The 26,381-nt window shown below is 42.7% G+C and overlaps 1 protein-coding gene across 2 annotated transcripts; it reads left to right on the top strand.

Annotated features, from left to right (window-relative positions):
- The first annotated feature begins 593 nt into the window (after positions 1-593).
- On the top strand, positions 594-25,716 carry pak4 (p21 protein (Cdc42/Rac)-activated kinase 4). Of its 2 annotated transcripts, none has more exons than XM_053422972.1 (11): positions 594-718; positions 14,829-15,065; positions 15,303-15,517; positions 15,690-15,897; positions 16,191-16,424; positions 17,175-17,633; positions 18,059-18,192; positions 18,573-18,699; positions 21,127-21,252; positions 21,356-21,490; positions 21,663-25,716. In XM_053422972.1, exons 2-11 carry the CDS (start codon positions 14,865-14,867, stop codon positions 21,816-21,818), a joined length of 1,995 nt encoding a protein of 664 aa, XP_053278947.1. In that variant the 5' UTR covers positions 594-718; positions 14,829-14,864; the 3' UTR covers positions 21,819-25,716. The 2 variants fall into 2 exon arrangements, with proteins under 2 accessions (XP_053278947.1, XP_053278946.1); XM_053422971.1 differs by lacking the exon at positions 594-718 and adding an exon at positions 7,790-8,038.
- Positions 25,717-26,381: the final 665 nt, after the last annotated feature.

Genomic DNA, 26,381 nt, shown 5'->3' with positions numbered 1-26,381 from the left:
TAAATCCTTATATTTATGTACAACAGTTGATCTACTTGCTCGTGCAATCATGCTGTGCCACTGCACTTTACTTTATAACATTTCTATACAGCCCACTACACTAAAAGGTGTATACAATGTACATACTCAGCATTTTATTAAATTGTTCACTTTAATTCTATTGCTTTTTTAAAAATGTGTTAATTCATTAGTCTGGCTCAGTTTGACCAGCTGCTGTGACAAACTGAATTTCCCTGGTGTGTGGATAAAGTTTTATCTTATGTTAAGTGTGTAATAGGAACAGAAAATGTGATTTAACCTGGAAAACACGTTCGGAATATATACCAAATTTTACATTGTATATATTGAATGAGTTATTCAGCATTTAACTCAGATAGGTTGGTATACAACACTTTATTCTTTATTGGATCAAAGTGGAATGCTCTTATTCATGTTAATTTAACGCCATAATTATATATATTTTTTTTATATTATACATTTTCCTGCCAAATCTTTATTGCGTTAAACTCAACGCGTCGCACACTCGGTTGCCATGGTGCTTGGCCGCAGTTTCCCGGATGTAGTATTTCTCCAGTTCAACATGGCGCCGGCAGAGTGAGACTTCGGCTAATGTCACACACTTTGCTCAAAGTTCACCCGCTCGTGCTCCGCTAACCGGGCGAGGCTGCGTGTCGGCGCCGCGGCGGCCGCAGAGGAACGTGTCTCCGGCGGCTTCAGGGTGAGTTCGCCCGCCGGCTCCACGCGCTGGAGCCCCGCTGTTGTCAACTAGCTAGTGGCGCGTCTGCGCTGAGCCGTGTAGCTGCTAACTGTGGCTAACGGTAGACGCTGTGAGGTCCGGCTGGAGCAGACGGGACCGCCGACCCTCCTCTGGCTGCTCCCCCCCCCCCTGCGTGTGTGTGTGTGTCTGTGTGCATATGTGTGGGTTACGGCGGGTTTACTGTGGTGTGTTAACGGCTCGTTGATTTTAAAGCGTTCGGTGAAGTTACAAGATGGCGGGGAGTCAGTTGTGAAAGTTGTTGAACAGTTAAAGATTCGCACGTACGACGGATGAAGCTGGTTTTACGTTCGATGCTGTTGGTTCCGAGCCTCTGAGCTCGACCCGAGGCTCGAGGACACATCCAGGGGGGGAACTGGTTCAGGGGACGTGGTCCCAGCTTATCTGTGTGACCAGCATCATGGACCCACTTGGTCTTTAAGGTCGTCTCTCCACCGCAGCGTGTGTGTGTGTGTACCAGTACGTTTAACCGGTTCCTGTGAACCCGAATCCTCCCATTCCAACCTGGGATCGTGTGTCTCAGTTTGTTCTCCCTGTGCAGACTGAAGCAGGAAGGAGGATGTCGTCTGTCTGACAGTGAACTAAGTTGCTGGCTCCACTTCCTGACCCCTGTTGTACATGCTCATCATTCTCCTCCTCTGATTCTCATTGTTCACGTCTCTTCATCTTCTCTCAGCTGCCACATGTGTGTAAACCTGTGTAATGCCTGAGGCTTCATATGTGGGAAAGAGATTCTGTGTGCACTTCACTCAGTCAGCAAGGTTGTGCGATTAGTGCTGGGCACGCCACACATTCCTGGGATGCCAGGGCTGGATGGAGGGGGTCACCCTTCTCCCTCTCAAATTCAAATTCAACCCCTCTGCAAGTTATCCAGAGAGTATAAGAAGCAGCGAGGTGTCATGTGAGGAGATCATCTGGAGCCACAGGTCAGCAGATACCCAAAGCTACACGAGAAGTTTAGCATCTGCAGATTTAAGTGTTAGTCATGAGAGTAAAAGTGCGACATCATCTGTCCATAGACCTCATTAACCGAGGTCAAAACTAGAGGGAGGACAAATAAATCTAATTAGTTATTAACAACTGTGAAGGTAAAACTATTCACTGCATTGTTTATTCTGTGATATAAGGTTTCATATTGGCAAACATCAAGGCAGATCCTGACATGTCTGGGAAAGTTTGTATTGTTGCTGTCTGTACTTTCTACACAAACTGGTAAACAAGTACTAAGCTTGTGATGCTGTATCCTTTACTAAATTATGGTAAGGGCATCCTGTGATGTTGTGGATAAACTTGGGCTTTAAGCAATATGCTTCTTTCTCTCTAGTCCAGACAGGAGGCTTCAATTAGCTGCGTGCACCCCTCCCTGCTATCCAGTAACAGTGGAGGGATCTGTGGCACCCGGAGGCTGCAGAATGGACCTGAATGAAAAAGGCTTCCTCTTCTGTAAACAGCTCAGCTGGTCCTCAGAGAGACTGCAGCCTGTGGAGTAGGCCCTAAACGTTCAGCTGAAGGGATTCAGACCCTGCACAACATTATTACTCTATCTCAAAAACATTTTCTCTTTAAGTTAGAAAACCCTGCTAATTTAATAAAGAGACCATAAATTTCACTGTCTGAAATGTCAGGTGTCATCAGCTGTGGCTAACTACCAGTAATAAAGGGATTTTACATTAAAAAAGTACTTTCTAGCTGTACTATCATAACTAAGAAATCAATGAGGAATGAGCTGTTAGAGACGTGAGATTCAAAGAGCCACAACTTCATCTGGAAGGTTTCCATCACAGCAGATGTGGTGGTTTCTTTCTTGATCTTCAGCTCAGTTTGGAACCCCAGTTTTGGTGAAGGGGGTGTTTATCACAATAGTGGAGTGGAGTCCTGAAGGTGGGGACGATCAGGAACTGTAGATAGCTGTTGACAGACGTGTCCAGCTGGGGGCAGAGCTGATAGCAGGAGGGATGTGATCGTTGGTTTGATGTGAGTTGACCTCTGGGTCCGTCATAGTGAGAGAGAGACAAATACAGCTGCTGTTCAAACAGCTTTCACATCCACATTAGAGACAAAACCTGTTCATCGTCATATCAGCATCACCCTGCACACTCAGATGCTGTTCTCCAGTGTGGTAATTCATTGTGTTGAAAGAGAACATTTCATTTTTCATCTCTGGTAATTTGTGATGGAGATTTATAACCTACCTTGTATTCTTATCACAGGAACAATTAATTTGTACTTTTTCTTTGTGTGTCCTCGATGGTTGAGTTTGATGATCTGCAAACGCCGAAAAACATTGATTCTGTCGTCTTACTCCTGGTTTCAGATATCACAGAAAAAGATGGTATTGGGTTAAAAAGAAGGGGGTGGAGTGTGTGTGTGTGTGAAAGAAATGGAGTTGAGTGATATGGGAGACAGAGCATAAATGAAAGTGGATACTTTCTCTGCATGCAGGTAGGTGTGGGAGCTTGTGTAGGGGCCACAGAGTGAAGGGTGGAGGCCAGGTGCTGGGTCAACACCGGGCCAGATTCAGCCAACAGTAACAAAATAAGATAGATCTGTAGAGAGACAAAAACTCTCCGACTCCACCTCGTACCAAGGGAGTGAAGAAATAGCGGAAAAGAGAGCCAGAAAAAGTTTGTGTCAATTCAGTGTTGAGATTTTTTGGGTATCGTCCGGTTAATTCCTTGATTTAAAAAAAAAAAGATATAGGTAAGTAATCAAACCATACATGTTAAAGAATTTTATTTAAGAGAATTTACCAGAAAACAGAAAGAGTAGCTCCATGACATTCTCTTTAATAAACTACCTGGAGCGAGAGGGTAAAGCTTCGCTGACTGGAAACAGATTAGAATCCCTGGGTGGGGAAGAGAAGAAATTGGAACAAAGAGGGGAAAAAGCATGAGGGGCATATCAGAGCCTACATTATGATTCTTCCCTGTAATAGGGAGAAAGAGCCAAGCTTATTGCCTCAGAGGAAGAAAAGATCCTCTGTGGAATGACTGCAGCAGCCAACATCAACACAACCCTAGGTGCTCAGGAACAGAGGCAAGGACACTGTGTGAATAAAGAAACAAGATCAATACCATAACAATAACTGGTCTATTTCGGAGACTTGGTTTCAGAGGAACATGGTGGTCAGTTAACAGCTCTGTTAAATTTCAGAGGAATGTGATCACCTCATCTGTTATGAAGGAAATGTGTTAATGGTGTTAATTCTGACAGCCATCTCTCCAAGTATGTTGATATTAAGCAAGTTATGCTTCAACTTTACCTCTTCCCTTAAAATAATGAATCCATGTGCAAAACAGCAGAAGAGACTTCATTTTGAAGATTAGATTTCGGATATTTGCCACAAAGACAAAACCTGATCATTTGCTTTAGAGCTTAATTCACTCACAGGTCCATGTTAGTTGCTTCCCCGTCTGTCTCTGTCTGTCTCTGGACAGGGAGGAGTTTTGTTCTTGTGGTTGCATGTACAGGTTTAATTTCAGCTGAAACAAAAATCAAGCTTGGGCATGCACCTCCATGGCGATATGCAGGTTTCACAAACACACAAACACAATACAAAGAGAGTTCTGGATGGTGGCTACGTTTCACCTCAGTTGTACTGGTTGCAATGAAAGAGAACAGCAGTTTATAGTGTTGGGGGAGCCTTGTTGTGTTTTTCTTTTCTCTCTCATAATGCTTGAATATTCTGACACATGCTGGACTTTTGCTGCGCTCTTCCTGTAAATGCAGGATTGCTGTGAGGAACCTGTTGCATCAGGCTCTGTTATCATTTACCCCTCGATGTGCTGCTCAACAAACTTTAAGGTTAATAAGAAATCAACCCTTTGAACTTTGCAGAAGAAATGCTCTGCTACTGCCTGCATTGGTATTTGTTCCTCACTGCCAGGTCACTTTTTGCGGGAGGACCTGATAATTCTTCACGTCTCTCGACTCTTTACAACAACTTTACTAAAAGATATTATGAATAAAAAATATATACAAATATTTAACATTATTTTTCACCAAATTGTCAATTAAACGCATCCAAACGATTTATGAAAGAAACTTGTACAACCATTTCTTAACCCTCCATGTCACGTAACTATTTATTTCGTTTTAGATATATAGTCTTTCTCTCATGTATCGTAATGATATTATCACAAGTGTGTGATGAGGAGGTGCGTTTCTGAATAACTGTAACTTTCTTCTCACTTAGCTGTTGAAGTAGAGTGTTTACTGATAACTGTAAAGTGTTAAATGGATATTTAGCACCTGAACACAATGTCTCACCTCCACTATGTCTCTAATATGAATAACATTCACACATTGTCAGTAGTTGGCAGAACTTCCTGCAAACAGTTCATCTCCGATCACATGATGGGGTGATGACTGGACTAATGACAGGGAGGATTGATGGGATGTTTGACTTCTTCACAACAACATGACCTCATTGTCTCTGTTTAGGACATCATGCGATCAAGCTGTTGCTGCTACAGCTGATGCACCGCTGGGTTTTACTGTGAGCTTTGATTTTTAGAGACACAAAGATGAAATGTTACAACAACGACAGGTGAGCCTGCAAATGTGTTGTCTTTTACTAAGTCGATAAAAAGCCTTATCTTCGTTAGGTACTTTGTCGTACAACCCAAAATACTTTCACACTCGGCTTATCTTACTGATAGGTCGGATATATACTGATAGGCATGCAACAGGTCAAGCGGATAGTCACATCTTCTATGTAAACTACTAATGTGTCTAACTTTTGTCAAACTAGTTTACTTTTTATGTTCGTTTCAGATCTGAATTTGGTCGGATGTTGCATTATTTCTTGATCTCAGAATGTGTGTGAGTGTGATTTTTCTCACTTGGCTCCACTCCTCAAACTCACTGTAGTTAAGAAGATAACCTCTATGTGTATGCATGGCTTTGTGTCCCTGCTCTATCTCTGTCTTTTTAAATTCCTCAATATTCTTTTGTGGTGACCTTTTAAGCACCTTTTCATCCTTGAACTTGTAGGAAGCTCATGAACTCCTCCCAGTGAACTTGACGAAACTATTTCAGTCGCAGTCTGTATCAGTGCAGACAAAGGTCCAAAGTTTCTGTGCACAATCAACCTAGTCGGTGTTCCCTGTGTGTGAGAGCTGAAATGTGCGTCAGCTCGCTTGTGTGTGCTCTACAAAGTGCTCTCTCTGCTGCCTTTATCATTGACCTTTCCACATTCCACAACCTGCCTCTGGAAGTCGGCTCTTATTGGTTGCAACACTGCCTGCTTTGTTTGAACTCGGCCTCGGGATTGGCCGGTTTGTGTACTTCTGGCTCTGATACGCTGAGTGGCCCTGTTCCTGCTGTATCATTACTCCCCAAGGAATGTCAACATCCTCTTTGCCGTATAGAAGTGAACACCTTGTAGTGTCTTAGGTCTTATATAATAGATAATGAAACAAATAGATGTGTTTCACAGCGCTCACCTAGGCTGTGATTATAACCTGATCGCATGTGTTGGGTTTATATGATCTTAAAGCAACAGATCTATTCATTGAGTTACAGATTCCCTCATTAGTTGATTCTCCTTATGTTGATTGTGATGTAAGTCATTTGTTACTTGTCAATCAGACATCTATGAATACTGGTATAATTGAGTTTACATATAGAAGAAAAAGTATTTGGAATCATTTCCTTGTTCAGTACATTATAACTTTTATAATTATTAATCTGAAATTAGTATTTTTAATTTACCCTGGTTTTATTTTACACATTTAAAATCATGACAGTTTTTGTGCCTTTTTAGATCGGCAGCATTCAGCAACAAAGAAAACATTCACTGCTGACGTGATTCTTTAGTCGAGACATGTTGCCTTAAGTTCAGATGTGTTCATGACTATGTGTGTTATCATTTGGCCTCGACTTACTGGTAATCTGTTTATGTGAGCTGGCAGTCATAATGTTTCACAATATCCAGCCTCGATCAAACGGCTACAAATAGTCATAATTTGATTCATGCTTGTTCAGCCTGTTGAGCCATAGTGAGTCAAAATCATTTGACTCAAGATGGAAAAAAAAAATGCGATCAAAGATTTAACTTTCATTAAGATAAATTACTAACTAAAGATTCCTATAATCACTTATTGACATGGTGACAAAATGTGATGGAAATGTCAATAAATCAATGTATTTAAAGAATGATAAAGGTTTTATTATTACCAAAATGAAAGTACATATCAAATACATTTATTTATCAAAGATGTTTTCTGACATTTACAGTAGTTCTTATATGGATGTTCAAGTGCAAATTGTTCCAGTAAGTTTGGTTTTAATTAGTTATTTGATGAAGTGACAAAACATGGTGAAGCCGGTGAGACCTTGATTCCTCAACACCGTCACAGATTACTGCGCTGGCTGTGGCTCGTAATGATGTCATTGATATAAGAGGTCAGTGTTCATATCATATATTTCTGGATCGTGGGAACATGGAGACGTGTTGTCCAGCTTTAGTTTTGAACAGACTCAGGCTCATCCAGTGTTCTACTGAACTGCAAAGATCTTCTATTCCTGCCGTGGTCACGTCTTTAGCTGCTGACCGGATCTTTGGCGTCTGAAGCTGTTTTGGCTTTTCTTGGTGTTTCCATTATTCTGACTTGTCCTGTGAATGTAGTGTCTGTTGTTTGTTGTTTTTATTTGGTGGAAATTAGTTTCTACATTAGGGATATTTATATATGGTCTTTGATTTGTATCATTTGTTGGATAAAACAGGAAATTTAGACATTTTAACGATGGACAGAGCAAATAATCTGCCTGAAGAGAGGATCACAGCACGTGACAGGTGACACAGCACGTGTGAACTGTGGAATAAACACGACAAAAAGTTTGACTACAACTTTATTTTGTAATCATAAATCACTTTTGACAGGAGTTAACGTTGCTAATAGCACCGTGTAACCCCCCCTCCCTCCTCCTCCTCCTCTCTCTCTCTCTCTCGCTCACCCGGTGACGTCATGATACTGGGCCGCTCTTTTGCTGAAACCATAGGAATGCGACTCACTTTGTGTTTACGGACCCGAGCCGCGGACGCACCGAGCCGCCGGAGCTTTTACTACTTTCCGCTTTCTACTTTCCGTTTGTCATGAGGACGCAGCGACGCGTCTGACGAGGGAACGAAGTTTAAACCCTTCGCGGAAATACACGCCGCCTCTGCGGGACTGTTGTCTTTCCTCCTCCGTGTTCCGCTCCGTCATGAGATCAGGTGGACGGAGAGGCGCTGCTGCTCGCGACCAAAGACCCGCACCTGTGAGTATCAGCGACTGGTTCGACTCCCGGCCGCGGGCTGTGTTCTGGAGCCGCTGGTTCGGTTGAGTCCGGTTGTAAGAAGCTAGAAGCGGCGCTGGCTTCGTGCTGCTGCGTCTCCGGGACCGAGGGGAAGTTAATCTGGGCCACAAAAAAAACAAACTCTGTCACAGCTCGGATTAACTGTTGAGTCAGAAAAAAACCCTCCATAATAAGTTGATTGTTAGCCTGGTGTGAAAGGAGGGAGGGTGAGGGATGACCTGTTTGACACAGACACACTGTGGACTGCTGGGAACTGACTGTGTCTGTTAACCCTCCTCTTCCTCACTTGCACCATTCAAACCCGCTGCTCATAGTTCTCCTGTCAGGGCAGCTGTGGGACTCAGCTGTCCCAGTCATGTGTCTCCCTCTGCACAAGTGTTGGTGACACATGGGGATGAGGAGCCTGATCTGCTGTTAGCCTGTGTGTGTGGGTATGTGTGTAAACTCAGTAGGAAGTCTGGTTCTTGTGCTCTCGTGTCCAGGAAGTTTGTTTTATGCATTTTGACTTATTTTAGCTGTTGAACAAAAGGACTTCCTGTTGTTTGAGATAAGCAAAGAGAGGATGAGGCCAGTGCTCGATTATTTATCTGCCTGTTCAAATTGAAGCCTTAAAGAATATGGTGTAGGTATTTTTTTTAATGTTTATCTCCTATAGTGTAGGAGTTTATTCTGATAGATGATTTTGAAATAAAGAAATTAGTGGATTAGTTATTAATTCTCAAATCCTTTGTCTTTCTTTTTCCTGTTTAGTAATGTGCAAACCACTCGTGAAGTCTTTGATAGACTTTGATAGTCTACTCAGAGGTTTCCAGATTTACAATAACCTTTAATCAAACATATTTTACTACTAAAATATATATATAAACTCGACGGATATAATATTTTCGGTTTATGTAAAGTTTGACCTCAAATTTTTACTTTCCATATCTAATTTATTAGTAACTTCAAGTCACTTAGAGGTATTCAGACTTAAGTACAATTTATCTAATGAGGGACTCAATATATTTCCTAATAAACTTCAGTAAGTTGTAGTCTGGGATATTACATGGTAAAGTTTTGTGGTTTCTCACCTGTATCAGTGTATTGATTTCAGGCTGGTCTGTAATGATCATTGTCTGTCCCTAATATACAACGGGCTACTGTAAGAATCACAATACCTTCTTAGTATTTAACCTCTTCAGTCATCAGATTGATGTCTAGCATATTCGAGTGATAACTATTAAAAGTCCAGATTATGGCTGTGATGACAAGCTGTGTGTATCTGCTCTAAGTAAATGATCCGTGGTTACCTGTAGTTGCATGGGGGGGCGGGCAACGTGATGTCAACATCAGGTGGATATCAGCTCGTCGGCTGGTTGTTTTGAATTAAGTTCCCATGACGTGACCTCTCATCAGCCAGCCGATACTCAGCCAAGCAGCTCTGTATCTTAACTGGCTCATTAACTATAATAGTAGGCAGATGTAAGCATGGCCGCTGTGTAGCAGCTGAGACGCCTCACACGAAGCCCTCAGTCGGTAGCACCAAGGTCAAACAGTGTACGGTGTGTTTGCATAGAGCTTCATGAATCTGAGACACATCGAGAGAGAGAGAGAAGTGTTGTCCTCTGTGTGTGGGTGTGAGGTTCTGTGTGTTTGCAGTAGTTAGAGAACAGGCTTTTAATTATCTACACTGATTCAGCACCAGCAAGCTAATGTAAGAGCACCATAAAAAACTGTGGTAACCTAAATACTGCTGACTACTGTGTGGTATCTTCATTTGTAAATCTGTGTCTGTGTGTTGTCTCATTGAAGAGCAAATAGCTGTGTATTTGTTTTTAGCACCACCTCAATGGTCAGTTTAAGGAATACTAAATTAAATATAGCGTGAGAAATGTCTGCCTGACAAACCCTGGTGATGTGTTTTGCTTTGGCAGGTAACTTTGTGTTCTCGACCAGCTGCTTCAGCAGGTTACCAGCCATCATTTACAGGCTGTTTATCCTCTCAATTCTGGAGGTGGTTGGATATTAAATAATGATTTTTAACCCTCCTTGTTGCCTGTATGTAAAACGGTTTCTGTACATTTATAAAACTTATTACCAAGTTCTAAAACTACATTAGATAAAGGCTTATTTCAGTAATATATTAAATGGCCTCAGATTTGTGTTAACTTAATGTGTTCATTATACGTATAAAAAACTAAGTCAATATTCAGTCCATGTTGTGAATTGAGACATCAAAACTTGTTTTACAGGTATTTAGTGAGCAAGTGTTTTTATATTGAAGGGATGATTTGCTCGGGAAGAGCTAGACGTGTTGGTCTTGACAGATTACATTACCGCTCATTGTTTTTAATTATACAATGTTTGTCTTTATACAACACAGTTTTATTTTCGTGAAACAAGTCAGTGTAATATGGTCTAAACCTCCGTGGTTATAAACCATCATTGAATGAAAAGTTTAGAGATTTATTTTGACTTTTTTAAGTGTGTTTACATCTGCCCTCTCAACCACTGAGTGTTGTCTGTGACCTCTTGTGAAAGCAGTTATGTAAGGTATGTCTCAAAGGAGCTGCACACAGATAATCATTAGAGAGGAGGGAGAGAATGTGTAATGCACACTCTCTGTCATGGCTGATGCAAATGATCTAATAGTTTTTCACTTTCCCCAACTTTATGACAAGTAGTGGGCGTGTAAGAAAAAACAAGTTTTATTAAAACACCAACATTTGGAACAGAAAAGAGAAGAACACTAAAGATCATGTTGGACTTGACTTTACATGAAACTATGTAAAACAAAAATAACCAAAGAATATATACGTCTCCAACAGTCTTGACGTCAAGAGTTCAATTTGTATATTTACAAAGTCTGTCTCAGTCTCGCCCCCAAGCCCAACAAAGTTCAGTTCAAACAACTGGGTTCTACCACAGATCTTCATAAACCAACAAGTCAGGAAAGTAAACAGAAAGAGAAGCAACATCAGCGATCCCATATGCAACATGTTCAGGGCCCTCACGACCTTCACCCTCATTGCTCTGAAGCTACTGGTCACTTCTGTGTGTTGGTCCACATTACACAGGGTTGTGGTCCTGGGGTTGTGATGCGGTCACGCGCTCATGCAACAGGCTGCACCTCCTGCTGGGGCAGCGTGTGGGGTTGGGCAGGGAGACGTGTCTCGGTTCCGTCTTTGTTTATTACGAACCGAAACCATGGACGTCTGGACCGCGATCTCTGTTTATGTTTGAGAATCGTTAGTATTCAGAACGGTTTCATACCAAACTGTATCATTGCAGCTGTACAGCATTGTTGTGACTCAGGGTGTCTTTCTGAGTGTGGACCACCCATGTGCACCGCTTGAATCAGGCCAGAGGACAGCAGCTTCATCCAGAGCTCATCAGCCTGGCTCTGGCCCACTGACCGGACAGGCTTTCTCACTGTTCAGCCAGGCAGACATGAGCCGCGGTGAAGCAATGCAAGGAGAGAGAGAGGGGGGTGCTAAGAGAGAAGCAGGGAAAATGAGAGACTGGTAAAGAGGGAAGGAGTGCAGAAAGAGGTGGGGGTAGAGGGAGAGAGGTAGATTGAGGGTGTTGGGGGAGAAGATAAGAGAGTGACAGATTTGGAGTGGGAGGCCGGGGAAAACAGCGAAGCTTCAACTACGGGGATTCATGTGTTCAAGGAGAGATCTGGTTGCTCTCTGCGAGGAGGGGCCCTTTAGCTGGCTGGTTTACTGTGTGTGTGTGTGTGTGTCTGTGTGTGTGAGAGCATTAACAGTGTTTGAGGGGGAGGCAGGGTGCAGCAGAGGAGTTCTTCTTCTGTTTGAGACAATTTTTATACTTTGACTCCAGATGAGTGGGCACTCTTCATTGTTGAGAGCTTTGTGTGGACCTTTACTGTCACACGGGTATTGGTAACGTTTAATAATCCCAGTTTAATCAAAGCAAAAAGAATCCTGACTTACAATGTGGAACAACAACATGTCAACACAGCTTAAAAGATCTCAGCGTATGGAATCAATTTAAATTGGTTTAACATTGCCTTTATTATTTACTTAAAACCAACTGGCTGCATTGTCACAACTTCAATTTTCATTTGTAGATGATATTTCCCTGACTCTTATTAAACTGTAAACGATCAGAATACAGCTGAACATGCAGAGACTTGTAAACAACCCTGAAAGAATCCAGGAGTTCATTCACGTTTGTGTGTTTGCTGTCTGAGTCACTGAAGTGTTAATTTCACCGTGTCCACATTGAATAGAACCCTTGAATAACAAAGTAATCCAGGGATCATGAGGAGCAGACACCTGTTGCTGGCATTCTTCTGTCTCACAGCGTTTCCTGTTTTATGATGATGAGGATATGGAGGGGGAGTATGGGAGACGGAGCCCCGGGGCTGCCTGTGTTGGGGGGAGGACTGTACACCTGCTGAAGCTGTTAACTGCTCTCCTTGTCTCTGTTCCTGGAGTTCACCTGTTCTCCGGTCGCCTGTTTGACTCTGACATTTAGTTTTAAAATCCATCACTGTGTCGTCTGTCCAAGAGGAGAAACACCTGCTCTTACTATCAACCAGTTTGGTTTCTCGACTAATTGCAGAGTAAACAATCTGCTTCCTGTTTACCCCAGTGCTCACATGCCCATTGTATGTGTTATGAAACACTCGTTTAAGTCATACGCTGATTTTAAATGAAAACCGTAGTAATGATGTTGCCTAAACCTCGATCCTAAGCTGGTGTGATGTGGCAAAGTTAATCACAAGGTGATATTTAATACTAATTATTCCAATTTTTATAGTTTTTTTTATATGTAAACAAAATGAGTCCTAATCTTCAGGCTCAAATAATAAACAGTACTTCAGATTGGAACACCATACTGAGGTTGAAGGAGTGGTTTCCCCATCTTGTTACCTCCTGGTATCATTTACTTCACATCTGTTGTTATTTCTTCATAACAGTACAAGCAAAGTTCTGACCATTGTATCCAGACCCTGTTGTAAACCCTCGTTTTCCGCCCACACAGTTCTACCACCAGTCGACCATGTGCTTGGCACCTAGTGAATAAAGCATTTTATGATCAGAACTCCTATAATGGATTTTCTGTTTGTCACTTGGCCATCATCTTATTTTAACATCATTAATTCTTGGCCCTCGACAGTGGCAATAAAATAAAGTAAAATTTCCTGCCATATCCTTTTAGCTTTCCAAATATCTTCAGCCGCAGCAGATATGTCAGGATTTGAAAAGCCACAACACTCTGCGATCTGGAGCCAGACCACTGTCTGTAAATATGAGACACTCTCCATCCCCAAATGACAAGTGTCATACTGATTTACACTTAGAGCCTTGTGTTTTCAATAAGAAATTATGATTTCAGCCATTAACTCGCAGCCCACACTGTTCCCATCGTGCCAGTAGTACATCTAATCACTGGAGGCCTCACATATTGGTTTGTTATTGTACTCTGTAGATAATATAATTTCTCCAGTAACCTCCAGACTTAATCAAAGTCATTCTTCCTTAAGGCTACAGTTACTATCAATGTTCCAGAGTTCAGATGCATTGATTGATTATATTACTCTCTCAGTGGAACACTAATCATAGGCCTCTATGTGATTTATGTGCCTCTTTTCTGTTGTCACCAGACTCATTATGGTTGGGATGAAGCATTTATCACTGGTGTTGTAACCTCGCTGTGGTGAGAAAGTTTTGCAAATGGAATCCAGAGCAGTTGGGTGGAGACGAACCATGTGTTTTCACTGAAGCTGCATCTCAGCCTGGACCTCACTACTGGGTTCCTAGTGACTCTATAACACAAATACACTTCTCGATACAGGCGTAAGCTTTTGATTATAACATTCTATGAATCATGTCGATTTGTTTTGGATCCTTCAGCCGATATATTGGTATCTGAAACTTTTGTCTCCCTAATATCATTGAACCAAACAACCATAGTGTTTGGGCTCCAATAACATATTGCAGCATGTAAGATCCTGTTAAACATTTCATTCATTACACTTTCGTACTGGCGTTGCACTATGTAATGTTATTTCGTTCCTGACTCTCCTGGTTTCTTTTTGCTGTTTGAAGTAGTGTGTGGAAGTTCTGTGTTGCTGCTGCAGAGTCTGTGTTTTTTTGGCAGTGAACCTCACTTTTCTCAGTGTGTTCCTGGGTGTGTCCTGCTCAACTTGAAATACTCCCACTGTGAAAGGCTTTATTAACGCTACAGACTGTGAACCTGGCAGTGTGACTTCTGCCCTCTCCCTCAGCTCGCCCTCTCACCATCCAGCCTGTCCCCGTCCCGTGCTCTCATCCCCGTGTCTCTTCCATGACCTTGTTATTAGCTTCCCTTTGTTTTTTGTCCTATTCCACAGTAAACGGTCTGCATTGGAAACAGTGTGTTGTGGAAAAACATGAAGCAAAGATTGTAACAATTTAACAGGACAACCGCCCCCCCCCACTCCCCTCAGCTGCCCAGCGGGGCCTGGTCATGCTCATAACACACTGATCACCAGCAAGGCTTTGTTTAGCTACAGGGAGTGTCTCCTTTGAAGCCCACTGACAAAGCAACAAGGTCAAGAGGGAGACCAGCAGTTTGGGGCGAAATACAGAATTTATTAGAGTGATCTGTGTATTGTGTACGTGCCCAATATGTATGGTATAATGCAGTATATAGCAGACTGAACTGTGGTAGTTAGTGGTGTGTGTTTGTTTTACATAAACTCATTGTAGGTTATACATTTGCATTATTTTTTCATCAGTATCTCTCTTCCTCCTTGCAGGTCTGATGTGAGGCTGCAGCTGCCCCACCCACCACCATGTTCACCAAAAAGAAGAAGTCTCGGATCCAAATCTCTGCTCCATCCAACTTTGAGCACCGTGTACATACGGACTTTGATGAGGAGGAGCAGAAGTTCGTCGGGCTGCCAAGGCAATGGCAGTCGCTCATCGAGGACACGGCCAAAAGGCCCAAACCCTTCATCGACGCCACTGTCATCACCACTGTAGAGCCGCGCAAGGTGAGTTCGTGAAAGGGTTTCAGATAATGATTTAATGCCTAGATTTGAGATTTCATGGGTTATGTTTGCTCATTTATGAATTTAGTTTTATGATCAAGCTGCATTTTGAATTAGCAAACCCATTCACATGACTTTTCAAAATTAATACACATTCCTAAGATAGCAACAACGTTATGTTGTATTAGGAACAACTTTCCTGTCGTCCACAATTCTCCCTTATTCCCCGAAAATCTCCAGGCAATCGTACGTGGCCACAAGATGGGCGTGGATGGCTCCCTGACCTGGCTGCTGGATGAGTTTGACACCATGTCCGTCACTCGCTCCAACTCCCTGCGACGAGGAAGTCCTCCCATCCAACCGCGAAGGGACTCAAGTTCTTCAGGAGGAGGAGGCGGGCAGGAGAATGGAGATCCTCACCACAGACACTACTCACACCCAGACAGACAAGACAGGTCAGGAATCAAAGAGCTGCTCCAGCTAGAGACATGGCACATACAATTTAAATCTGTGTCATTCTCTTTTTTCTTCTTCAGCTGCAGCATGTTGCACATATGATACAAAGCATAAAGAGGCAATTTGCACTTCACGAGTCTGTACTGATCTGTGCATCACTTTGCTTCTCAGTCACCGAACTAGACCAGAAGTTCCGAGTGGAGGTGACCCCCGCCAGGCTCAGCGTGCAGTCCGTTCTCCTCACAAGGATGATGGAGTTCAGGGTCGGCCCCAGCAGCAGCCTCGGGGCCAAGAGCCCAGCAGGGCCAACAGGGACAGACCAGGCTCCGGCCCGCCCCCTCCCCCCCACAGAGACAGAGAGTCACGGAACCGGGACCAGGTAAAAACTGAAGATCAATCCTGTGTCAAAGATGGAACCAGTCTCACAATTTCACTTTAACATGGACTCATGTGCCTTTTCCCTGCAACCAGTATGTTAAATCTGAACCTTGTGTACATTCGTCACATATTGATATATCTTTACTCTAAACAAAATGGCTGCTATTGTTTCAGAAATCTTAAAAGAACATATGTACGAAGCTTTGTTTATTTTGGTTAAAAGTACCAACATTTGTGTCTCTTGTAGTTTCTTTACTTGATTTCTGGCTCCATCTCTCACCTGCCTCTTCTCAGGAGCAGGTGGTTCGCAGGGATCCACCCAGTGATCACAGACCAAAGTCGAGCTACATGACGCGGGACGGCAGCCCTCAATCTCCCAGGGACAAGAGGCCTCTCTCTGGGCCCAACATCCGTACCCCAAACCTGCCGGTAACAGAGGGAGTGATAAAGACTGCCCAACAGACCACACGACCTTTCAACACCTACCCGAGGACAGACAGCGAGGGCGGACGCAGCCCCACCGGACAGGTAGGGACGGGGCCATGCACAGAAACACAAGAGTCTGTTTAGTACCAGGACGAGCAGAATCAGAGGGAAGCTATTGACTGAGAGAAAAACTGCAGACAGGTGCACATTCAGCCAGTGGGTGATGGATGTTACCACGCTGCTCTTTGTTCTCCAGGTCAGATTAACTGCTTCGGTCCTGGTTCTCTCCTCTGGAAGCTGTTAGATGTGATTACGTGATCATCTAAAGATTTTTGGAAACTGAACAACTTTGTGAAAACTGCTTAACAGAATAATTAAAACAAAAATTTAAACGGATAAAGACCGTACTTCCTTTTGTTTGATTTCTCTTTACACAGTCAATCAAAAATTGTCTCATACATTTTTACTATTGCACCACATTACAACATTGTTATCTGTGTTTATTAAGCTACTGCAGTCAAGAAATTATTTCGATATTTTTAATCCCATCATGTGCTATGTTATACAAGATTATATCCATATTGCGCCCACCTAATAGGTAAGTTATTTTATGGCATACAAATACTTGCCTATAAGGAGTAATTAACTGATTAAGTGCTTGAGGGAATTTCTTCAACTTTTGATCAGTTGTCCCTTGTGAGATGAAGAGATTTATTTCCGTGTTCAAAGGTCACAGTGATCTTGTGGGAATCTGGTTTAATGATGTAAAGTACTAAGAAATAACCTCTACCCTGAACAGACCCCTTCCTTTAGCGTGTTTGTAATCATGGTCTCTTGTCTTTGTTCTTCCAGCCGGTTCGACACCATGAATCTTCCCCTCAAAATGGCCCCTCGAGTGGCTCCACCAGAGGTTCCTCCGGCTCCAAGCCTCCTGTCAGCCACCCCCATCCTCATCACACCTCCCACCCAAGCCTGACACCTGAGGCCTCCCAGCACCCACACACTCCTCACCCCAACCTTCCAGCTCCGCGGCCCCCCGTGGCCCCCGGGCCACCAGCGTCAAGTGCACCGTCCCAGGGCCGCTCACCGCAGAGGGAGCCCCAGAGGGTTTCCCATGAGCAGTTCAGAGCGGCACTACAGATGGTGGTGGATCCAGGCGATCCGCGAACCTACCTGGACCACTACATTAAGATAGGGGAGGGGTCCACGGGGATCGTGTGTATAGCCACAGTGAAGACTACGGGGAAGCTGGTCGCTGTGAAGAAAATGGACCTGAGGAAACAACAACGCAGAGAACTCCTCTTCAACGAGGTGACCGCTTATGACACATTTAATGAAACACTCACACCTGTATTGTAAAATTGTATTGTATAGCACCAAATAACAACACACATTAGCTCAAGACACTTTTTAAACAGACTTCTCAGTATAAAACAGCACAGAACAACTATGACCTTCTAATAAAGTGAACACTGTGTGTACATGCACTTTCTGACCAGATGCCGTAACGAGAACAGAACAATGACGTCTCTCATTCTCATGTTATAATTATTTGACAAGAGCAAAACGTATAATCCACACTTTCCTGACACAAGCACAGTTTGTGAATAACATCAGGGCTGAGTGTGAATAGCCATATCACAGTCTCTCCACCTGCAAGGCCTCCCTGCCATGCTTTGTAATGAGTTTAATGAGTAATATAATTATACCCTGTGTGTGTTTCGATGGTAACTCAGGTGGTGATCATGCGGGACTATCACCACGAGAATGTGGTGGAGATGTACAACAGTTACCTGGTGGGAGACGAGCTCTGGGTGGTCATGGAGTTCCTGGAGGGAGGAGCTCTCACTGACATCGTGACACACACCAGGTAAAGAGAGAGACTGTTTATGAGAGGACATACATTTATTTAGCAACCTATGACTTTTAACCATTGTGGATTGTAACATGACTCTGTAAACCGTGTGATTGTACTTTGAGTGTCTTTAAGTTTCTAATGAACACTCTTCAGTCAACCACCAAATACGTGTTTCATCCATAAGGGGGCAGTGTTGTCTCATAAAGAGAAATGAACAACAGAAGATTATTTATTTTACATAGATTTTTTAATAACATATTTTCTCCCTCTTTTTCGACTAACTGTATCCCTCCAAACTATAAACATGGATTCTCTGTTCACAGGTTCAAACTGCAGAAACAGACGTGTTTAGGTCTAATCTGACATTTCTCTGTTTCTCTTTCCCTCTTCAGGATGAACGAGGAGCAGATTGCCACAGTATGTCTGTCTGTCCTGAAGGCGTTGTCTGTCCTCCACACACAGGGTGTGATCCACAGGGACATAAAGAGTGACTCCATCCTCCTCACTCATGATGGTCGGGTATGTACCACACTCCCATCTACCACATGGTAGCTCTTTTCAGGCAGGAGGAGCAGCTTATAAGAGGCGTTAAAGCTGGAGAGCGATTTGGAATTAACAGATTTCATTAACATAGATGAGCGTTAGAGTTGGTGGAGGTTTGCCCTCTCTGAGCAGCCTTCTAGTTATATCTTTAGGATCATCAGGGCTTCTTCTGCAATGGCCTAAGGGATGCACATGATAGACTGAGCTTCCTCTCACCCACTCACTCATGTTCAGAGCTTGTCTTACAGGATGCGCTAACTCAGCACAAGAACCACTGACTAATCATGATCCACTTTTACAAATGTCGGCTTGAAAAAGGAACTAAATTCATCTTTGTTAACCACAAATGCAGAGCTGAGGCGGATGGCAAATAACTTCCTGCCTGTTGACGAGAAGGTTTCTGCTTTCTACGGAAAGGGCAAACCGAGAACTCAGTGTCTGGAGTGTCACAACTAATAAACACATACATGATCTGTTCCCCTTAACACTGAAGTTTATACTGCACTGTTTCAGGTGTGGTCCAGATGACAGAAATGACACATGACTATGACTCTGAGATAGGTCGATCTTCTCATGGGTCATGTCATGAATATCGTACATTTATCATATCATACAAACTAAACTATTTGATGAATTCAAACAGACACAAATTGTAATTTTCAGGCAAACCACATGATTGAAGTTATTGTGACTTTGACCAAGCAGCAGCGCCCTCTGCTTAGTCTGTGTGTGCAGAGTGGAGCTCTGACTGTGTAGTATCACACCATTGGATGAATGTTACCCATGATCCTCTGCTTCCAGAACCAGAAGAGCTGCTGCTGTAACAAATCCACCAAACTCTGTTTTAATAACTTCTGAGTCTCTTTAACTGATCTCAGTTCAGCTTCACTCTTCACCTGGAGCTGATTGTGATAGTTTGTGACTCTCAGTCAGTTCTTCTCACAGGAGATGGAACCCACTTTAATTAAGCTGTTAATCAAGCTGCTGCTTTAAAGGTAACAAAATGAGTGTTGCTCTAATATTTCAAATGATCTTTGAGTATATTTGGAATAATCAATTAACATTTTATTGTTTGAATACCATATTTTTATGTGTAGTTTTTCTTTCTTTTTGGCCGAGTCTCTTGTCTTCATAGCAACAACAGTTTGCATGTCCCGGCCTGCACACTGACACCGAGCAGCTTCAGCCGCAGTGTTCTGCTCTGATCAAGCAGCTGCAGGCTCACCACCATGTCACGTATAGACCAGCTTATTGTTTTCTCACAGGCCAAGTTTCACATCTCTTTGAAGAAGTGATCTCAGTGGGAGTGCACCAATGTGACAGAAGTTATTAATTACTAATGTTTAGGACAGAGGATCTTTATTGGTATCTACAGTCTGCAGTTATGTCTGCATATCATTTTCTTGGATTTCTTTTTTTCACATAAAATTTGGATGCACAGACATTTATAAATATTGGACATTTCTAATTTCAAAGTAGTGACTTTATTTTTTTTTTTTAATAATAGCAGTTTGATGTTTGGCTTAAACTTTTACTTAAGTTTAGCCCGACAGAGAAAAGCAACCAAGTTACTGTGCCTGTGTCCTGATGACTCTCAGCTCATTAGGGTTAGAGTCATGTCATGTGTAGTTTTGTATGAGACTGTTCATGGATGTGTGCACCAGTTCTCATAGCAAGTTTCATTTCTCTTTGTGAACCATCTGAGGACAGCAGGCGTCTCTGTGGATAACATCAAACACTGCTTCTCTGTTTGAAAACCTTCCAAACACAAACTTTCTCAGAAGCAGGGCTGGGTCGCAGCGGCTTTAGAGACTGGACCGCTCGACCGTTGAGGGCATAACAAGATTAATCTCTGATATGCAAATCAGTATTTAAATCTTATGCAGCTGAAACACATTGAACTTTGTCTGTAAAGAATTCAGATACCTGAACTTTGCGTTTCTATCAGAACGAATCGGATAGCAGAGTGTTTTAAAAATACAACTTATTTAATGTATGTTAACTTCTTTATGCCCCACTGTAAGAAGTGATGAGTGTTAACATTGGTTTGTGGCCTGGCTTATGTCAACCCCTTTAGTTATTTACCTAGATTTTCTATTCGCCAATGTGCCAGGCGTTTTCAGCAGTGGAAGCATTTCTGATAATTGTATTGCTATCGGAGCATCTCTAATGTCCACTACTGTTGAACCACCTTCGTCCAGATTAGTTTACATGCAATAGCAGCATCAGGAAACATCCCTGACTGCTGCAGCGAGCATGAAGAATTATATACAAGTTCAGTAACTTGTTTTTCTTTTATCACACATACTCATAATTTATATTCAAAACTTGTTACAGTTTCTTTGCTGTTAAAAATGATCTTAACATTCCTGTGTCTTTTGTTTGTTTCTCCTCTCTCTCCAGGTGAAGCTGTCAGATTTTGGTTTCTGTGCTCAGGTGTCTAAGGAGGTGCAAAGGAGGAAGTCTCTGGTTGGAACACCGTACTGGATGGCACCAGAGCTCATATCCAGGTTGCCTTATGGACCAGAGGTAACACTCTCTCAGCATCTTATCCTCATTTCATTATCTAAAAAAGCAACATCTCTTCTGCTTGTAGACTGTCCCTCACTTCCTTTACTTAATGTCCATCTAGGTGGACATCTGGTCTCTGGGTATCATGGTCATAGAGATGGTGGACGGGGAGCCGCCGTACTTCAACGAGCCACCGCTCAAAGCCATGAAGATGATTCGAGACAACCTTCCTCCCAAACTGAAGAATCTGCACAAGGTAGGGAGACAAACACTGAAAGTACTTGGATGCTAAACCATCAACAGTTCACGTTTAAAAACACATGCACCTATTTGGAATGAGGGTTATTGATATATATGATATAATTTACGCCAGATTGAGTGTGAAGACTCAGGATGTTTTCTCTCTCTCTCTCCTCGTCTTCTCCCAGGTCTCCCCTGTGCTCAAAGGCTTCTTGGACAGGTTGTTGGTTCGAGACCCTGCTCAGAGGGGCTCGGCCAGCGAGCTTCTCAAACACCCCTTCCTGGCGAAGGCTGGTCCACCATCATGCATCGTCCCTCTGATGAGGCAGAACAGGATGAGATGAGACATGTGACAGTAACAGCCTCCAGACTGTGGAGGGCAGCGTGTGCAGGTTCAGATGGAACAGAATACTCCTGCACACAAATGAGTGGCCCTCGTTATGGATGAGAGTCTGATGGGTGTAAGCTGGGTGTGCAGGAGTATTCTCTTTTCTTATGTGAATATCTGAACTTTGAGGAGTGCATTGCCTGAATAAGAAGCAAGTTGGTGTGTGAGTGAGTGAGTGGGTGAGAGCCTTCACTTGGAATCGTGAAGGTAGAGAACAGCAGAGAAGCAACAAACTGCCTGTCACATGATTTCAGCTGACTTCCTGTACGCTGAGTTTTAATTTGAAGGTCCTGAACTGGAAAGATTACGGACTGTGGCTGTTTTTATTTTTCCATTTGGACCTAACCTGGATTGTGAGTGTGATGGTTGGGTTTTGCACAACAGTTGGATACGTCTAACGAGCCAAGAGCCTCTTGGGTCATTTTAGAGCTAGTCGAAGCAACATTTTAATCACACTATTTGACAGTTTGGATTTTCTGCTCTACGAGGACGTCGCTCACCGATGGATTCCAGACTCTGACACTATCCTCATCACATCCAGAACTTACTACTGAGGGCTGAACTCTAACGACTCACTAATGAGCCAGATGGACTTTATTTTGTAGCCATAAAATACTAGCTTTCTGTTGTAAACAAGAAAACACACTAAAAAGAGGTAAACACTGGAGTTGTGGTTTGTTAACAGATGAAATTTTCTTATTTTCTCCTTATTTTCCTGTGTAAGTACAATGAACATAGAGAGATATATCAGTCGTGATGTTGTACTATCTCTATTTTGTGATTGCTTTATAATTATGATTTGTTTTCTGGTTTATTTTCGAGTGACGTGATGTTTTATGAAGCACTGGTGACAAGAGGTAGAGGCTGCACACAGATAATAGACACTAGACGTTTTATTTAGTTTTTAGACCAGACGATAAAAAATACTTTTGACCTTTAACCTTAGATGAGCAGGAAAAGCACAGAGAAGAAGAAGAAGAGATGCACCACGTTGAAACGGAATGAAAGAGCAGATCAAAGGAGTCGTTTTCAAGCAGATTTTTAAGTAACTCCTTCAGAGTCTTCTGAGGTAGAAAAAGCACAAGCTGCTTTTAGGACAAACACAAAGCTGTTTTCACTCTGTGGTGCACATCAGCTTCTCGTGGTGCAATCACTCTCCTTCAACAAACACACAGCAGCTGCTGTTTTTGGTAAATGGTCGGCTGCTGACGTGAAGGAGCTCATCGTGTTCTACTACATGGCTTGTACAGTTGAATCGATGTTTGATTACCGAGTTAATGCGTCTGCCAGACCATAAATCCACCTCATGTCCGATTGTAACAGGAGCAGACTGAAGCTCTTTGGTCATCCAGCCAGTCCCCTTTATTCACAGAGCTCTTCATGTAGCAAACAAACAAGCTTCAGAGATCGGGGGGGAACGTGTTTTGTTCTGTTTCATATAATCTGTCTTTGATTGTTGTTGCTCAATCACCCCCCCCCCCAAAGTCGTCAGCCTGCTGGATGGAACCACAGAGAAGTCATTGAGGTTCAGTTGGTCCTAAAGTCTGGATAGTGTCCACCACCTGTGTCCTGAGAGGCGTCTTCATCAGCAGACATCAGTAGTTACACACTGTAGCAACACACAGGTTCTACACAGGAGGGAATTAAAGATACGGCCGCTGCTCTGTGAAGACAGATCCCCCTGCTGGTTCCATTCTTTTTACGTCTTCCAGTTCAGTTGCTCCACAGAGACGCTTCTTCTCAGACCAGACGTCAGACTGGTAACCCTTTTAAGAACAGTTTCCACTGGACAGGGGCGTGAAAACCAACTTCTCTCAATATTTTAAATGTCTTTTAAAACGGCAACTAAGCAAATGGACGCTTATCAGGCGTCGTAGCACAAAACACTGTCAACCCCTTTAATGCAGTACTGTAAATACTGCTTTACATACTCTGCAGCTGTAGACTCCCTGAACTGCAGCTCTCAGCTGATTGTGAACAATCACTCTGTGGGTTAATAACTTCCTTCCGGGTGCCGTCTGTAACTTCAGGCTCTGGTCATATTTTCACACTGTTGACTTCTGCTGTCTTTTTATAAAGCAACGTTATCATTCTTCCTAAAAATGTGCGTTATAAATTTAACTCAGTCTGGAGCTGCTGCAGAACAAGTTTCTTTTAAGCGACTGCAGACTGAATGTATTTGACTCGTAAAACTTTATCCCTGCCGCTCACAAACCTGCACTTCCAAGAACTTTGGGGTTGTTGTTTTGTGCGTTCTCTCCTCGGCAGCTCACCAGAAGGAACATGGTCACATTCAGTTGTGTTACGTTTCCGTGTTGGTAGCCAGGATGAGCCGAGCTGAACGAAATGATGGTGAGTGACAATCAGGTGTCAGGGAGGTAACAAGTTCAGGCTGTGATATTCAAAGATAAGAATTTCAATGTTCTTGTTTTCTAGTTTGAGAGCGTTTCCTCCAAATGGAAAACTTGAATTTGAATATCGATCTAAATTTGGCAAATAATCATAATTTTGACCTTTGACTTATTTTGAGAGAAAATGTTTTAATAATAAATGATTTAACAAAAATAGGCTTGCATTTGATAAATTGGAAAATATTTCCCGAAAGTCAACACTGCGGAGAAAAAGTTTATATTTTCACTGGCCTGAATCTAAATGGTTTTATGTAATTTTCTCAAAATATGGATTAGGTTTGGTATCGTTTATTTTCCGACCTGTGGCCTTAATGCTCATTGTTTTTACGTAGCTTGTTCCTGTTTGTTAGTTCGGGTGTAAACAACCTTTCCTGGTGTAACAGACGTCGATGTTGTTCCTGTTTGGTCTCATCTCACATTCGATCAGATGTGATTGTCGATGTGAAAATCTTAGACCGACTGATGATTCTCATTAGTTCGACTGCAACACCACTTTAATGAACCAGATTCTACTGCTGTGTGTAGATGTACATGCTTCTGTGAAGGTTGTTTTTTGTGTATGTGTGGACATGTGTGCATCATCATGACTTCATGCCTTAACACTTACAATCACTACTTGGTGGGTTATTGTGATTCTGACACTACGACTGTTAGTGATGGTGAAAGGAGACGTCCTCAGTGCTTTACTCTCCCGTCTCTGTGACGTCTTCAGGATACTTTAGAGTCGTGTGTGTGTGGGATGGCCGGTGTCTGCATCGGCTGCGTTTTCATTGACATTCCACACAGTTTTCAATTTGCTTACCAATGAAGATTGAGGGTTTTTTAGTTTTTCCTATGTGGTTACTGAGTGCCTCAAAGTGTCGGCCCGCTTCTCACCTCGATGTGTTTCATGACGGAGACCGGTCCTGTGGAAAGGGATTTTTCAAGAAGCACGATTCCTGACAAGGTTTTTTTTTGTGAGTCTCCGCTGCTTCACACAACGGAGCGTCCAGCTGGCTTCTGTTGGTTTCTTCACTAATGGCCAACAAGCAGCTGAGGTGCCTCTGTTCAGGGTTTAGTTTTCTGCTCAGACGTTTCTGGATTCGTTCTTCGTAGATGAGAAGTCGTGGTTCTTGGAAAAACTCCTGCAGGACCGAACCTCTGGTTTCCACAGTGAACGTGAACATTTCTGGTGTCGCCAGATACAACAACCACTACTGAGCAACCAGCTCACTATGAAATATGTGACATGAACTAATGAATTCTTCCTCCTCAGAAAGACGAGACCACCTGGTTAACGTCTGATGTCGATCTGTTGTAGTTTTGACATTGTGTGGTCAAACATCAGATTCAGACAAATGTACCTGCACCATCTTGTTTTTGTAAATTTCACTGGTATTGTAAAAACATAGATTTCACATTGCAAATTTTACTTTTTTTGCAAATACAATTTTTGTAAAAGTCTCTCACGCAGTGTGTGTGTTTTTTGTTACTCGAGTGTTTGAGATGTTTCTTACAGAGGTGATAAAAAAACTAATGTGACAACTAACTTTGCATTGGCTTCACTTTGCCGAACTGGATTCTACGGCCATTGCTTTGCAGGGAGGAACCACAAGGACAGATGTGTAACCTGAATTCACACATCTGTCCCACTGGTTGTTACAATGATATTTTATTTGTTGAATATTATTTCAGACTCATCGTTTCTAATCTGTATAAAAATAATGTTTTGAATGTTTGCAGAAATAAGATGTGGTCTCAGTTATGAGTCAGAAGTTACTCAACACATTTAATTTATACATTAACAACCTCGACACAGCGTGGAGGGTGGAGGGGGGGGGCATTACTCACCACAAACATGTGACTCGCATTGAAGCTATAATGATAATGTTGAGCAGCAATGACAGAGCAACTATTTAATAATAGTAATGACAGTAATCGTGCTGCTGGATGAACTCCCATGATGCACCTCTCTCCTGATCCCTCAGAGTTCCCTCCTACAGTGTGTGTGTCTCCTGTCTCCTGATTGTTGACATCACATTCTGTCCTTTGTGTTGTTTTGCATCCGTCTGCCGGTCTGTCCTCACTCAGCAGGAACCTGCAGGACGAGGCTGGACCGGGTCACGTTG

This window comes from Pleuronectes platessa, chromosome 5 (genome assembly GCF_947347685.1).
Source record: "Pleuronectes platessa chromosome 5, fPlePla1.1, whole genome shotgun sequence".
Lineage (NCBI taxonomy): Eukaryota > Metazoa > Chordata > Actinopteri > Pleuronectiformes > Pleuronectidae > Pleuronectes > Pleuronectes platessa.
This window is presented reverse-complemented; position numbering and strand designations above follow the sequence as displayed.